The following is a 14591-nucleotide window of genomic DNA, read 5'->3' on the forward strand; positions in this document are numbered from 1 at the left end:
GAGAGGAGAACACACAGAGAGAAAATCCTGATGGCATTGAGTTCCTAATTGTAGTTCTTAAGGCTTACCTACATTCCTTTACTTGGATCCTTGAAGTACCCCAGTACCTTAATAATAATTATCTTTCTTGAATAAGTTAGGATGAGTTGGATTTATGAATATATATATATATATATATATATATATATATATATATCAATAAAAGTATATATCTGAAACAGACTGGGGAATTTGGAAAGATTTCTTGGAGGAGGTGATATCTGAACTGAATCTGAAAGAGCCTAAAGGAATCGGGAAAAAAGAGATAGGTCTATTCTAAGCAAAGTGAATTATATATACAAAGAATTACAGGTAAAACATGGTACATATGGGGAGTTGTAAGTGTTTATGTATTCTTGGAACATAGGACAAGAATAAAAGTGAATCACAGAGCTAAAATTTGAAGAGACAGACTGGGAATGTCTCCTTAATTGCTTTGTAAACCATAGTAAGGACTCTGGGTTTTATTTTTAAATCAGTAAATTCTCATCATAGGATTTTAAGCAGAGAAATAATGGAATGAGGTTTCTCTTTAGAAAGGTCACTCAGCCTATGTTATACAGGATAAATTGGAAGGGATCCAGAATGAAGGTGTAGCGATACGTGGAATGCAATCGGTACTCAATGTTTGTTAATTGAGTTACATAGAATGGATACTAGAAAATGGATTTGGAAATTACTTAGTTGATAGAATCCACTTGATTCTTCGACTATTTAGATGTAGATGAACACAAGAAGAACCCAGGTAATCCCCTGATATCAGGGTTACATGGCTAACAGTGAGCAGTGGGGAAATACAAAACTGGAGTTTATAGGAAGAGGTAAGAAGTGGAGATATAGACTTGGAAATCATCCACATAGAAGTGAAATTCAATGAACTTTAGAAGGAAGTGAATGAGCAAGAAAAGCAGAAGGCCAGAAATGGAGTTCTAGGAAACAGCAAAGAATCAGGATATATATTTTTTTCTGTAAGTACAGAGGGACCTTGGGGATACGACTATACTTTGCCTCGACTCTATCACTATCACCTCGCCCAGAGGCACCTGGCATATAATAGGGACTCAATACATATTTTTAGCACGTAAAAGTCAGGGGTGGGAGAATTACACTGTGGCTAAGATGGAGTAACAGAAACTGGATTTACCCTCCTAGTTGAGACAACCAAAAAACTGGACAAAACATATGAAATAGCAGTTTTCAAAAAACTGGATATCAGGCAATAAAGGATGGTGATTACTGAGAGATCAGAAGTAAGCAAGGTGAGCCCTGTCTGCCCCAGCTTAATGTTTTGATAGAGTGTCCAGGAAATAGTGTAGGAAGGGGGATCCCAAGAAGTTTCTGGAATACTGATTGATTTAAAATATGGAGCTGAGAGTCAAGAGAGACCAAGGTTGCCAGAGTTTGCTGGGCAAGTACCAGGAGACAACCCTGGGGATGTACCAAAGGCCATCCTCAAGTATAAGTTCCCGATCTGAGGAAACTACCTAAGCCAGGGAAAGAACCACCTGAAAGGATTAAAGGGAATAATACTCACACTCACTCAGGGCCAACAATAGTATCTTTCCTACTAGTGAAGACTAGACCTCATAGTTCACAGAACATTGGGTAGAGTGCTCAAAGGTCCTTGGTAGTGGGAAACAGTTGGCTAGCCCTAGACTGACTAAACATAGCACCAGTCATGCCTTACAAAGCTCAAAGGCAAGACCTGAAAGGATCGAACTGTTTCCAAGTAATTCAACTGCATCCCAGAACAAAGCTTAAAAATACTTTTAGAAATATAAAAACATTCAGGTCCCAACGGTGTAAAATTTACAGTGTATGACATTGAATCAGAATTTATTAGGTATGCAAAGAAGGTGGAAAACGAAACCCAAATATGACATGGATATTAGAATTAGCAGACAAGAAAATCAAAATAGAAAAAAAACACGTTAGTGAACTTGAAGACAGTGATACAGACGATCCAAAATGAAACACTATAAAGTGAATCAGAAAAAGATGAACCAGAGCATCAACTCTGGAACAGTCAGCTGTGAGACACTTTCAAGTGGTCCAAAATATATGTACTTGGAGTCCTGAAAAGGGGGTCCGAGCAGAAAAAAGCATTTGAAGAAATATTGACTGAAAAGTTTCCAAATTTATTGAGAATTGTTAGCACACAGATAAATAACCCCAAACTCGAAAAACATAAAAACTACAAGGCACATTATAGTTGCTCAAAATCAATGATTAACAAAAAAGCCTAAAAGTAGCCGGAGAAAAAAGACACAAAGGATCAAAAATAAGGACAACAGCAGATTTCTGCTGAACACTTTTAACCACTTTGACTTAGTTGATGTTTATAAATCAATTATAGCCGCAGAATACGCATTGTTCTCAAGTGTATATGGAACATTTACCAAGATAGACCATATTCTGGGTTATAAAACAAGTCTCAATAATTTCAGTGTTTTGGATTTTAACCATTCTAATAGGTGTGTAGTATCTCATTGTTTTAATTAGCACAACCCTGATGAATAATGACAATGAGCATCTTTTCATGTGCTCATTTGCCATCTGTATATCTCCATTGGTGAGGTGTCTATTTAGTTCTTTTTGTCTGCTTTTTAGTTGGGTTGTTTGTTGTTGTTGTTGAGTTTTAAGAGTTCTTTGTATATTTTTTATACAAGTCCTTTATCAGATATGTGCTTTGCAAATATTTTCTTCCAGTCTGTGGTTTGTCTTTTCACTCTTTCAACTGTCTTTCACAAAGCAAAAGTTTTACAATTGTAATGAAGTCCATCTTTTCAATTTTTTCTTTCATGGATTGTGCTTTTGGTGTTGTATCTAAAAACTCATCACCAGGCCCAAGGTCATCTAGAATTTTTGCCATGTTATCTTCTAGAAGTTTTATAGTTTTGCATTTTACATTTAGGTCTATGATCTGTTTTGAGTTAATATTTGTGAAAAGTTTCATGTCATTATTCTGCATGTGATGTCCAGTTATTCCAGCACCATTCATTGAAAGGACTATCCCTTTCTCCATTGAATTGCCTTTGCTCAGTTGAATGTACTTAAGGGGGTCTATTTCTGGGTGTTCTGTTCTTTTTCATTGATCTATTTGTCTAAGTCTTTCACCAGTGCCACACTATATTGATTATTGTAGCTATAATAAGTTTTGAAGTCGGGTAGTGTTCTCTGACTTTGTCATTCTTCAGTATTGTGTTGGCTATTTGGGGTCTTTTGTCTTTCCACATAAACTTTAGAATCATTTTATCTGTATCCATAAATTTGTGCACTGGCATTTCAATTGAGGTTGTCTTGTCTGCTTTGGTATTAGGATAACGCTGGCCTCATAGAATGAGTACAGAAATGTTCCCTCTGCTTCTGTTTTTGGAACAGATGGTAGAGTATTTGTGTGATTTCTTCTTTAAATATTGGTAGAATAAACCAGTGAAACCTTCTGGGTCTGGGGCCTTCTCTTTTGGAAGGTTAGTACTTAACTGATTCAATTTTAAGAGATACAGGTCTATTTACATTATCTATTTCTTTTTGTGTGAGTTTTGGCGGATTGTGTCTTTCAAGGAATTGTCCCAGTCCGTTTAAGTTATCAAGTGCTCCAACCAGGGGTTTTTATGTACCTAGGTGTTTTTATTTTTTTAATCCCCCTCATCATCATTTTTCTAATCAGTTCCAGTGTTTAACCCATTTTAAATCTTCCCCACTAGACTATTTCCTGTCCCAGGGCAGTGCATGGGATATAGTATCTACTCAGTTAATAGTAGTTGGGTCAGTCACCTAATGTCCTGAATAGTTCTCAACGGTTTATAAAGCACTTTATCTCCTTTGATCTCTGCATACATTAAGCTGGGGAAGTAGCGGTGTCCTCCTGTTTCTCATGAGGAAAGTGCCTCTCAGAAAGGTTAAATAACTTGCCTTAGTCATGTATTAAGTGAGCACAGCTGGAACATTAGCCTAGATCTTCTAACTTGGAAAGTTAGCCCTTTACTTCTGTACCTAATACCAGCCATGGTAGTTTTCATATCCACCTCAGTTTATCAGGTCCCCTGGGGAGACATAGGGAGTGACAGTTATTTAGATGCACCGTTGCTCAGATATTTAGTTTTTTTCACAGGAGATGTTTACGTGTGAAAAGGTTCTCAAAGATCTTCCTGACCTCTAAATGGCTATTCAAACTGATGCCTGGTATCTGAATTGTACAAGTTTCTTTCAGGAACATTAGATGATAAGTTAGTGTTTCTAAGGGATCATGTTTGTGTTACATACACTCTGTCTTCACTGCTTGCTTTTATATCTTCCCTCTATGGCAAAAGGAATCCTTGGCTTCTGAGAAGCTATTTATGGCTGTCTTACTGATGGAGTTAAAGCAAACAAATGATTTATATGCTAACCTGTTGAAGGCATTATTCACATTTTAAACTAATGCTTGATTAATAAAGATTTTAATTTTATAACAAACCACATGCATGATACAATAGGTACTAAAAAGCAGTAGAGAAAAACGTGGTCACTGCATCTTTTTCTAATGAGCTTTAAAAAAAAGAAAAACAAGTTGAGGTGAAGTACCCAAGTTTACCCTTCTAGTTTACAAAAAAGTTAAAGAAAAACCTCAGTAGTTATTCATTGCCCGAAGAATCTAGCTGACATCTTTGGAAAATAATTTGAAAACCTAGTGGATTGTGTACATGCTGTGCTAGAAGCCTTGAGCTCTCTTTTGCATTCTATAATTTATGTGTTGTCCCAGCATGAGGTAATTTTCATGATTTTGCCTTTAAATTATGCATATTAAAGTGAAATGTACTGATATAAATATGGACATGACCTATAAAGATTTCTTCTTTTTACCAGAATTTACCCTTTTAAAAACCTCCTTATTCTCCAAACCACCCTTGTCATAAACAAATGACAGAGCTTTTCTATGCTAGAGCAATATTAGTGTATTAAATGTACGAACTGTAGTATTAGGTTGCTGCAAAAGTAATTGCAGTGTAAAAGGTTGAAAATAATTGCGAAAACCGCAAGTACTTTTGCATCAACCTAATAGATATTATAATAGGTTTTTTATAATAAGGCATTACATTATATCTATGGATACTTTGAAAAATAAGTATTTATTAAGAGCTTGACCAAAAGTGTAATTGAGAGTAAGTTCAGAAGCATTAACATGGGTCTATTTTTATGCAAATAAAATTAAAAGAAAAATTTGTCTGGTGGGTGTATGTATGGCCTGGGTTGTTTTTCTAGTAAAGAGTCTGAGATAGCTATAGACTTGCCTTTTGTAAACGATCTGCATATGTTTGACAGGTTTCTTTAGCTTAGTGATACAGTCTCTAGCTGTGAAACAGAAAACTTCCTCGCTAAGCTTAAGTGGCCTGTTCAAGCCCAAACTTATGAACTTGTTAATTAGTACACAGATACGTAAGAATAGTTATTGTCTACCTTCGATTTCTTCAGCATAACTTCAGCACGAGGGACCGGGAACTTCAGGCAGACAATCTTGCGCTGCTCTAGCACTGAAAACTGATCTTAGTTAGAAATTGCACCCACCCCATCTTCAAGAGCCATCATTGGAGCCTAGAAGAGAATAAGAAGGAAATCCTAAGACTGTTGTGTTAGAGCAGGAAGGCAGTTTCTTCTCACACATCTGAACCTCTCTTCTAAGTTTTTCCTGCTTTACTGTTTTTATCTTTTATCTTTCCTTTTTTTATTTTTTAAAGAAGAGTTTATTTGAGCCAAACAGAGGATATGCCTGGAAACAAGATCTCAAGAGACTGAGAAAAAATGCTTCTGCTTTTGTCTCTTTTCTTTCTTAACATCTGAACTCAGTTATTCTTACGGCACCAAGGTTTTAAGAACCCCTACTCCCTAAGAAGTAACTAGAAATGTTATCCATATTTTCCAGCAAACATTAGTTTATCATGTGGTTATCCACATCAGTTACCCATGTTATCCAGCAAGCATTAGTTTGTTATTGAGTTTATTAGTTTATGTATATCCATACTTGGGAAACCAATATAGTGTGTTAATTAAAAACATGGTTTCTGAAGTACCTATTCAAATCCCAGCTTATCTGCTTAATAGTTTTGTGATCTTAGAGAATTTTACTTAACCTCTCTGAGCCTGTATTTCTTTATTTATAAATGTTCTGGAAGGGATTTAGTGATATGTCTATAGTAAGTACTTAGCACTGTACTTGGTATATGCTACCCACTTAGTAAATAGCAGCTACTTTTATCATTACTGTTTGGTTGATTCCCCTGTTTAGCATGGAAGAGTCATTTATATCATATGTAACCTCATATTAAAGTGAAGTAATAGATTTGATATACTCATTTATTAGCAGAAACTTGTATTATCATTCCTAGCCTAGCCAAAGGTGCGGCAAAATGAGCACACAAATGTGCTGATGGAGATAAAAATTGCATAATACAACATTTTGGAAGAGCAATTAGGCAGTGTGTATGAGTACCCATAAAAGAGCTCTTTGAGACTGTAATTTCCTTTCTAGACATCTCTAAAGAAAGAGATCCAGACCAAAATTTGCAGCCACTGGCATTTGATAATGGTGGGATTTGGGTGTGGGGGGTGGGCAGGGAAACTTGAATGTCTAACAACAGAGAATGGTTGAATAACACAATAAATAGTATTTTCACATAATTCATACCCTGTAGCTATTGCAAAATATTTGATGATATGGGAAACTGCTCACAATATACTATTAAGTAAAAAAGGCATAAAAGTAGTAACGTGAAACACTCAAATTTTGTACACTAATAAATACAACCCTTTTTCTTGCTCTTTCTCTCCTTCCCCAGAAACAAAACTGAAAGAATATACATCAAAAGTGTTTATTTCTGGGTGGATGGATTTCATTTTTTTGTTGTTTTATTTTTGTACACGTTAATGTTTTCCAAATTGTATATAATACACAAATTACTTGGCAAACCTCTTATGAGACGCACTGGAGGGAAGATTGGGTATCTGGTGTTTATCAGTAGTGACTTCATTGAGAAAAGCTTCGAAAAACTGAAAGCTGCTCCTTGGATTCATAAATTCATCTCCTAAACTGAAGTCTTTCTCCTAAACTAGAGTAATTTAGTTGGTTTAGGCCAGGAGGTGGCCAAATGTTGGTCGCAGGAGTTACTAGACAGATTCTGGGTACTCCTGAGTACATTGGTTTTAAAGTAGCAGCTAAATAAGAGCTCCATGTGGAAGAGCTGGTCTTTAATATGTAGGAGAGGGAGGAAATTCTTTCAGAAATGAAATCAGAGTGAAATTAATTAGACTTGCAGAGAAGATTATTAAGCAAGAGGCTTGGATCATTTTAATTTTATTTTTCCAAAATATTTGTGATGGCCAGAGGGAGACCGATGTGCGTTTCCACTGGGAGCTTCATGGACGAATAAATATATTGTGACTAAAAAAATACTTGAATATTTGGCCCTTTCAGATAAGTTATATTTTAAAATAATTTTAAAATGCTAAGAACAGCATTATAATTTTTTGCAACTTTTTTCAAATTAGGATCCAGTTTATGGCAAAGGAAAACTTGGAGAAATCCAGGGACTGATTCTGGGAATGTTGGATACCTTTAACTATGAACAGGTAAGCTACTTTATATTTTTAAGCCTGTCCTAAGGTAAAAAGAAGCAATTTCTTTTTTCTTTGCATCTGTGCTTTTTCTTTTCAAATTACCATCTATTTAGTAGCGGTTTGGTAGATTGACCTTAATTGATTAATACATAATTTTTTATACACACATTCTAAAATGTGGAAATGCACCAAATTTGGATTCATTTTGTTTTGATTCATTGGCAGAGGGACAAACATCTTTTTTTTGAAATAAAAAATATGAGTGAGAAACTTTCTGGAAAAATAATTGAATGCAAAATACAACCCATGAAAAGGAAGCGTCAGCAAGAATATAGAAAACTGCAAAATAAAATTAAGAGTGTTCTTTTAAACATCCTGAAGCAGATGATTGCCACTAACCAAAAATGGTCATTAGTCTTCCTTCTCCTAACTCAAAACTGCCTGTAGCTTTAATTCTCAGTAGGAGCCAGCCTGGTGTACAAAATGTTTTCTTACTGTACTTCAAAGTGACTCACGAACCCACCTAGGAAAAGTGCTATGTGGGCATGTTAGATATGATGTCTGCTTTTCCAATAATCAGAGAAGAAAATGAAAAAGAAGAAACATTTGGGTGGCAGAGCTTTTCTTAGGGTATTGTAGGAACTGCAGTTTTGCTAAGCATAGCCCAGGGAAGCCAGGGCCCCTGCAGGCACACACTGCATGTTGGCAGAAGGAAAGCTGAGTGCAGGGCAGAAATTTTTTGTGAACTTCTGAAGAGGAGGAAAAGATGGGGTTGATTGGAAAGAATTACATTTAGTTCTAATAGATGTACCATTAGAACTAAAAGTTCTGCATTACAGATAAAGCTAATGGACTAGGCTATGTAGCAAGGAGGACGGTTAGTATATCTTTCCCCTTTCAGACTGACGGAAAAGAACCCAACTGTACATCTAAATGATATATATGAGTGTTGCGAATTAGATATAGTTTGAAAACAAAACAATGCTTTATAAGCACATAGAGCCTTAAAAGGACTTAATGTAGGGCTGCAAAAATGTCTTTATGTGACTTAATGACAGATGTCACAGTCTTGCAGATTCAAATGACTAAGTGCTGATCAGAAAAATGTGATCTCTCTGGCTCAAGGGAGATGAAAACTGAGTAATGGCTGTTAGCTTTGCCACTGAAAGGTTATTTGAAATATTGCCATGGATGCAGTTTCTATTAAAAAAAAAATCAGGGATATTTTTGTTATTTGTTACAGCACTTCAAGCCACTCAGAAAAAAATTTATTTTATACATGTAATAAATAAAGAGATGTGGGTTTCTCTAGTCATTCAAAATGAATTAAGCTATAAACTTATTTCTCAGTAGAAACCAGTAACAGCCTTTTAATAATTATTTTGAGAATCTTAATGTCTGCACTTGTCATTACTCTGCACATTAAAGTTAACCACTTATGGGGTTTTTGATATTTGATTAATTTTATGCCTTTGTAGTGTATTCCAGTTTCAATTGTTTGTGGTTGAGAACTAAACAACTGATATTCCTTATTCATCTCCTTTGTCTCTTTCACTTTATAAACCAATTTGTTTGTTTTTTTGGTTTGGATCTTTCCCAGACCCTGCTGGAAACAACTACTAGCCTCCTAAACCAAGATCTCCACTGGTCATTGTGTAACCTGAGAGCTTCAGTCACCAGAGGACTGAATCCCAAGCAGGATTACTGCTCTATATGTTTGCAGCAGTACAAGAGACGCCAAGAAATGGCTGACGAAATTATTGTCTTTAGGTAAGAGAAGGAAATGTTATATGTGTCATGTATGTGTATTACCAGGCAGGAATACGGGTGGATACACAGCCCCAGTCAATCACTCTAGCAGTGAACAAAACAAGGCAATGTTCCTGCCCTTATAGACCTTACATTCTTCCTGGGAGTCGGGAGAAATAGGTATTAGGATGGTCGGGCAATAAGTACAGAGTAATAAGACCTAGGAGGAAAAATACAGCACAGGTAAGGGGATGGAAGGATGAAGAGTTCGGGGTGAGAGGCCTATTTTAAGACACCATGATAAAGAAAAACATCTCTAAGGAAGTGACATTTCAGCAGAATGAGAGAGGTAGGCGTGAACGTTCAGAATATATTTTAAGGGTAGAGCTAACTTGCAAATGTATTAGATACGGAGTGTGAGTTGCCTGAGCAACTGGATGGACGGCTACCATTGTCTAAGATGAAGAAGAACAGGTGTGAGGACCTGGGAAAATCAAGAATTTTGTCTTGGAGATGTTAGGTTTGAGATGACTATTAGACATCCAAGTAGGGATGTCAGGTAGACAGTTATTCTAGTAAGAAACCTAGAGACCTGTCTTAGAAATATAAATTTAGAAAGCATCAGCATTTAAATGATATTTAAAGCACAGTGCAAAGAGAGAAGAAATCTAGTATAAAAGTGACAGGTTTGATCTCAGGATCAAAGACAGCCCACCTAGAATAGGTAGGGGCAATGTAAGATAAACTCTGTAGCCAAACTTCTCGAAGAGTGAAGGAAAGGAAAAATGGTAAGAGATGACTTTAGAGAAAGAGCAAAGGCCACGTCATGTAGGAAGTGGGTCATTATAAAGACTTTAACTTTTACTCTGAGATGAGAAACCATTGGATGGTTTTGAGGATAGGGTTGACATGATCTGACCTGTGTCTTAAGGATCACTTTGACCACTGTTGAGAATGGACTATAGAAAGTCAAGGGTGAAAGCAGAATGACCAGTTAGGCTGTTGCAGCAATCCAAGTGAGAGATGGCCCAAGGTGATAACGATGAAGTAAAAAATGGTAGGATTCTGGATCTATTCTGAAGCTAGAGCTGATAAGATCTGTTACAGATTGGATGTGAGGTGCGAAAGAAAGAGAATGGTCAAGGATGACGCCAAAGTTTTTGTCCTGAGAAACTGGAAGAGTGTGTTGCCATTTGTTAAGGTGTGGAAGTTTGGCTGAGAGTACGCAGTGAGAGTGGAGTGGGGTGAAATCAAGAATATGGTTTTGGATATGTTAAATTTAAGATGTCTGTTAGATATCCAAAATGGAGTTCTTGAGGAGACCGATAGATGGGTTTTAGGAGAGAAGTGTAGGCTGAAGGTAAAATGTTGGCAGTCATCAGCTTGTCGGTGGTATTTTAAAGCTATGGAACTGGAAGGAATTACTAAAGGAGCGAGGGTAGCTGTATAAGAGAAGAATACAGAGGAGAAAAACTCTAGAAGAGACAAGTTATATACAGAAAGAGAGTAGAGAAAGACTGTAAAGACTACAGAAGAGAAAAGGATTGACTTCTGCGGCAACTAGTATTTCAGGGTGGAGAAATGAGGGGGAATCAGCAAAGACGACTGAAAGTTATACTGAGCACTCACTTCTGGGAGGCTCATTTGGCAACTCAGTGTAACCAGTAGGGAATTTCTTCATAAGAATCACGTAAGAATTTACTATACTACTGACATTTTTGTAAATGCTTAATCGAATCACAACTCTTGCACCTTGAATTTTATGAAGCAGACCACTCATGTTATTGTCAAGCTTATTATCAATATCAATAATTTTGATTTTCCCCAATTAACTTTTTTTCAAAATGTCTAAAAATATTTCATAGTTTGAGAAATGAACAGACGTTCAACTCATCCCCCAGGTGATTTGTAGTCAGAGAACTGCTTCTGTTACTACTCACAGCTTCAGTGTACAAGTATGTGAGTCTGGATTTTTACAAAAAGAGGACAACAAGTATATTCCCTGTGTTGTTTCTTAACCTATACAACCAGCAGTGCATTCCAGCTTATGAGAAATCTTTATCACTTATAAACACACTCTAACATAGCTTATGTTTATGGATTTTATGATAGTGAAAAGTGCAAATTGGTTGCCTTCACTTTGCAGCTGCGGCCATTTATATCACTCATTCTGTCTGCAAAACAAAGAGTGCACCATAGAAATTGAGGGGCAAACGAGATGGACATGCTACAAATGCAGCTCAAGTAACAAAGTAGGAAAACTAAGCGAAAATTCATCTGAACTTAAAAAAGGAAGGATAATCCCATCACAGGTAAGACTTGTTTTCGTGTCAAGGTGGAGATGGTCTTTTCTTACCCATGTCTTGTAGGCCTGCTCATTTTTTTCAGTTCCTATAGCCTTCAGCAAATTTACCTGATGGGTATCCAGTACATGACATCTGTTCAGTCCCATTTAGAAGATAGCTTCTCTGCTCTGTCCAGCACTGAAAAATGGGGATTTGAGAGCAACAGAAGGCTTTTTCTGCCCTGAAAAAGCTTAAGATCTAGTTGAATAGAGATGTACACACATGAGCCTACCTTAAGATCCTTTGACGAAGTTAGAGGTCAGCCAGTACAAATGCTACAGTACTAATGAGTACCTATGCTCGTATGTGCTGAAGAGTTCTCACTTTTACGTAGGGCTGATGGACAAGGTACATACACGTGTGTTCTGTGCATGGTTTTCTCAGTGGGGTAACTTTCTTCAAAGACCTTGATGCAGCAGTGTTCATTTGAGACATTGTCATTGCCTTTGGAGTCTGACTAACGGACTGGAAACAATTTTTGTTCATTTTACAGCCTTTCTTTTTTCTTCTTAAGCAGGCAAAACCCCCTTACCTAGTGTCTCCCAGGTAACAGTTTGGAATTTCTACACTCCAGGGGTAGGCATTCATTTATATGTTCTCCCAATATATATGGAACGGTGTGCCTGGCACTGTGCTAAGTGCTGGCGATATAATAGTAGGCAAGACATTTGACTTGTGGAGTTGACAACCAGTGAACTTAGGAAGACATTTTGAATAAGTGTTCTCAAGTTCTTTCTGACACCAGTCCTGTCAGTTCTCTGGACTGTGTGTCCAACAATTCAATTCATTTCTGACATTGGCTTCATTCCCATAAGACTGCCCTCACTTTGACACCAGTCCCGGACGGGGTACCCCGGTTACCCGCACTCTTGTCTAACTTGCCCAATTCAGGAATCCCCGTGACACCCCACTCCCCAACCAGGTTTGATAATTCACTAGAATGGCTCATAGAACTTAGGCAGATACTTTACATTTACCTGTTTATTATAAAGGCTACAACTCAGGAAGAGCCCAATGGAAGCAATGCACAGGGCGAGGTAGGGAGGAGACGGGTGTGCAGAGCCCCTGTTCCCTCTCCCAGCGTGCCGCCTGCCCAGCACATCAGTGTCTTTACGAGCTGGGGAGCTTCTTGAACCTCTTTTAGGGGTTTTTAGAAGTTTCATTATGTGGTCATGATTGATTAAGTCATTGGCCATTGGTGATTAACTCAATCTCTAGCCCCTCTCCCCTTCCCAGAAGGTTTGGGAGGGGACAAAAGATGGTAGAATTAAAATAATTAACCCTTTAAATCATGGCTTGATCTTTCTGGTGACCAGCTGCCCCTTCTGAAGCTCTCTAGGGGTCCCCAGACACCCATCATCTAATTAGCATACAAAAGACACTCTTATTATTCAGGAGACTCCAAGAGTTTTAGGAGTTATGTGACAGGAACCAGGGACAAAGACCAAATTTTTTTTATTCTACTTAGCGATGAACTGTGCTGTAAGAGGAGATAATGAATAGATCTGATCTAGTCATGGGAGGTCACGGAAGGCTTCCTCAAAATGCCATGTTAGCTGACACTGAAGGAAAACAAAGAAGTAAGCTAGACAGGGTTAGGTGTAAGGGTAGGCAGGAGGAGGCGGATTCCAGGCAGAGGGAACGATACACAAAAGAAACATACAGCATCTCTACTGTGAAGCAGGAAAAAGCGTGCAACTAGACATTGAGCATGATTGGATCTAGAGAGTGAAAGAGCGTGGTTATGAGATGAGGCTAGTGGGGTAAACAGAAACCACATTAATTAATTTTATGTTTGTGCTAAAAAAAAAAAGGAAGATATTAAAGGGTTTTAAGGAAGGAATGATATGATCTGATCAGAATAGGTTTTTGTGTTTTTTTGACCAGTATTTTTAAAAGAACACTGCAGAAAACAGATTGAAAGGAAAGCATGAATGATACAGGGAGACCAAGAATATTGAAGTAATTTAGAGGAGGGAAGTGGTAACTTGGTCTAGAATGGTAGGAATTGGGATGCAGAGGACATATTGGAGCTTTGTTTAAGATGAGCACAAACATCAAAAAGGAGAATTTATTGTTGGAGTTAATGAAGTCTGCAGGACATAAAGGTAAAGATGTTCAATATAGTTTCCAGATTGAAAATTTTGTTAACTATACATGTAAAACACTTTCTTGTTTGCATTTAGGATAGGAAAGATCGGTCCTGTGATTCCCAGCATCTTTCCAAGATGAAGCCAAATGCAGATGGGGAACCTTTATTTATATAGATACCTAACGCATTACATCTTAGGGCACTTGAGTTTTTTTCTCTTTCAGTTATATCCTATGCATAAACAACTTGTGATTATATACATATTATGGCCTAGATAGTACCAATTAGATTTTTTTCCCTTTTTTCCTAGATAATTCTGAGAGGCTAAAATAGGCAATTACATATTATATATGTAATTATGTATTTTAATACACAATTTACAAACAGTAAAATTCACCTTCTGTGAATTTTGGCAACCACCTATACAATCAAGATATATAGAGCAGTATTATTACCCACCGCCTCAAAAGTTCCCCCATATGTCTTTGTAGTCAACCTCTCCCCATATCCTCAACTCCTGGCAACCACTGATCCTTTTTTAGTTAATTTTTAATCAGGTGTGACATAAGAACTGAGGTTCATTCTTTTGCATCCATTGAATTGCATTTGTACCTTAATTGAAAATCAATTGACTAGATTCTAGACTTTCTATTTTATTCCATTAGCTATATGTCTATCTTATCTCTAATACTGTAGCTTTATAGTAAATCTGGATCAGGTAATGTGATCCTCCAGTTTTGTTCTTCTTTCTAACATTTGGTTATTCTCCTTCC

At 37.1% G+C, this 14591-nt stretch overlaps 1 protein-coding gene across 4 annotated transcripts in view; it reads left to right on the forward strand.

The window, feature by feature from the left end:
• Positions 1 to 14591, forward strand: part of VPS8 (VPS8 subunit of CORVET complex) — a 242373-nt gene that overhangs the window by 172094 nt on the left and 55688 nt on the right. For all 4 annotated transcript variants that reach the window (XM_019735832.2, XM_074328957.1, XM_074328952.1 and 1 more), the window contains 3 exons: positions 7564 to 7644; positions 9233 to 9402; positions 11528 to 11693. In XM_019735832.2, the coding sequence (XP_019591391.2) occupies positions 7564 to 7644; positions 9233 to 9402; positions 11528 to 11693 (417 nt within the window). The remainder of the gene's footprint in view (positions 1 to 7563; positions 7645 to 9232; positions 9403 to 11527; positions 11694 to 14591) is intronic.

This window comes from Rhinolophus sinicus, linkage group LG01, assembly GCF_036562045.2.
Source record: "Rhinolophus sinicus isolate RSC01 linkage group LG01, ASM3656204v1, whole genome shotgun sequence".
NCBI classification, from domain to species: Eukaryota; Metazoa; Chordata; class Mammalia; order Chiroptera; family Rhinolophidae; genus Rhinolophus; species Rhinolophus sinicus.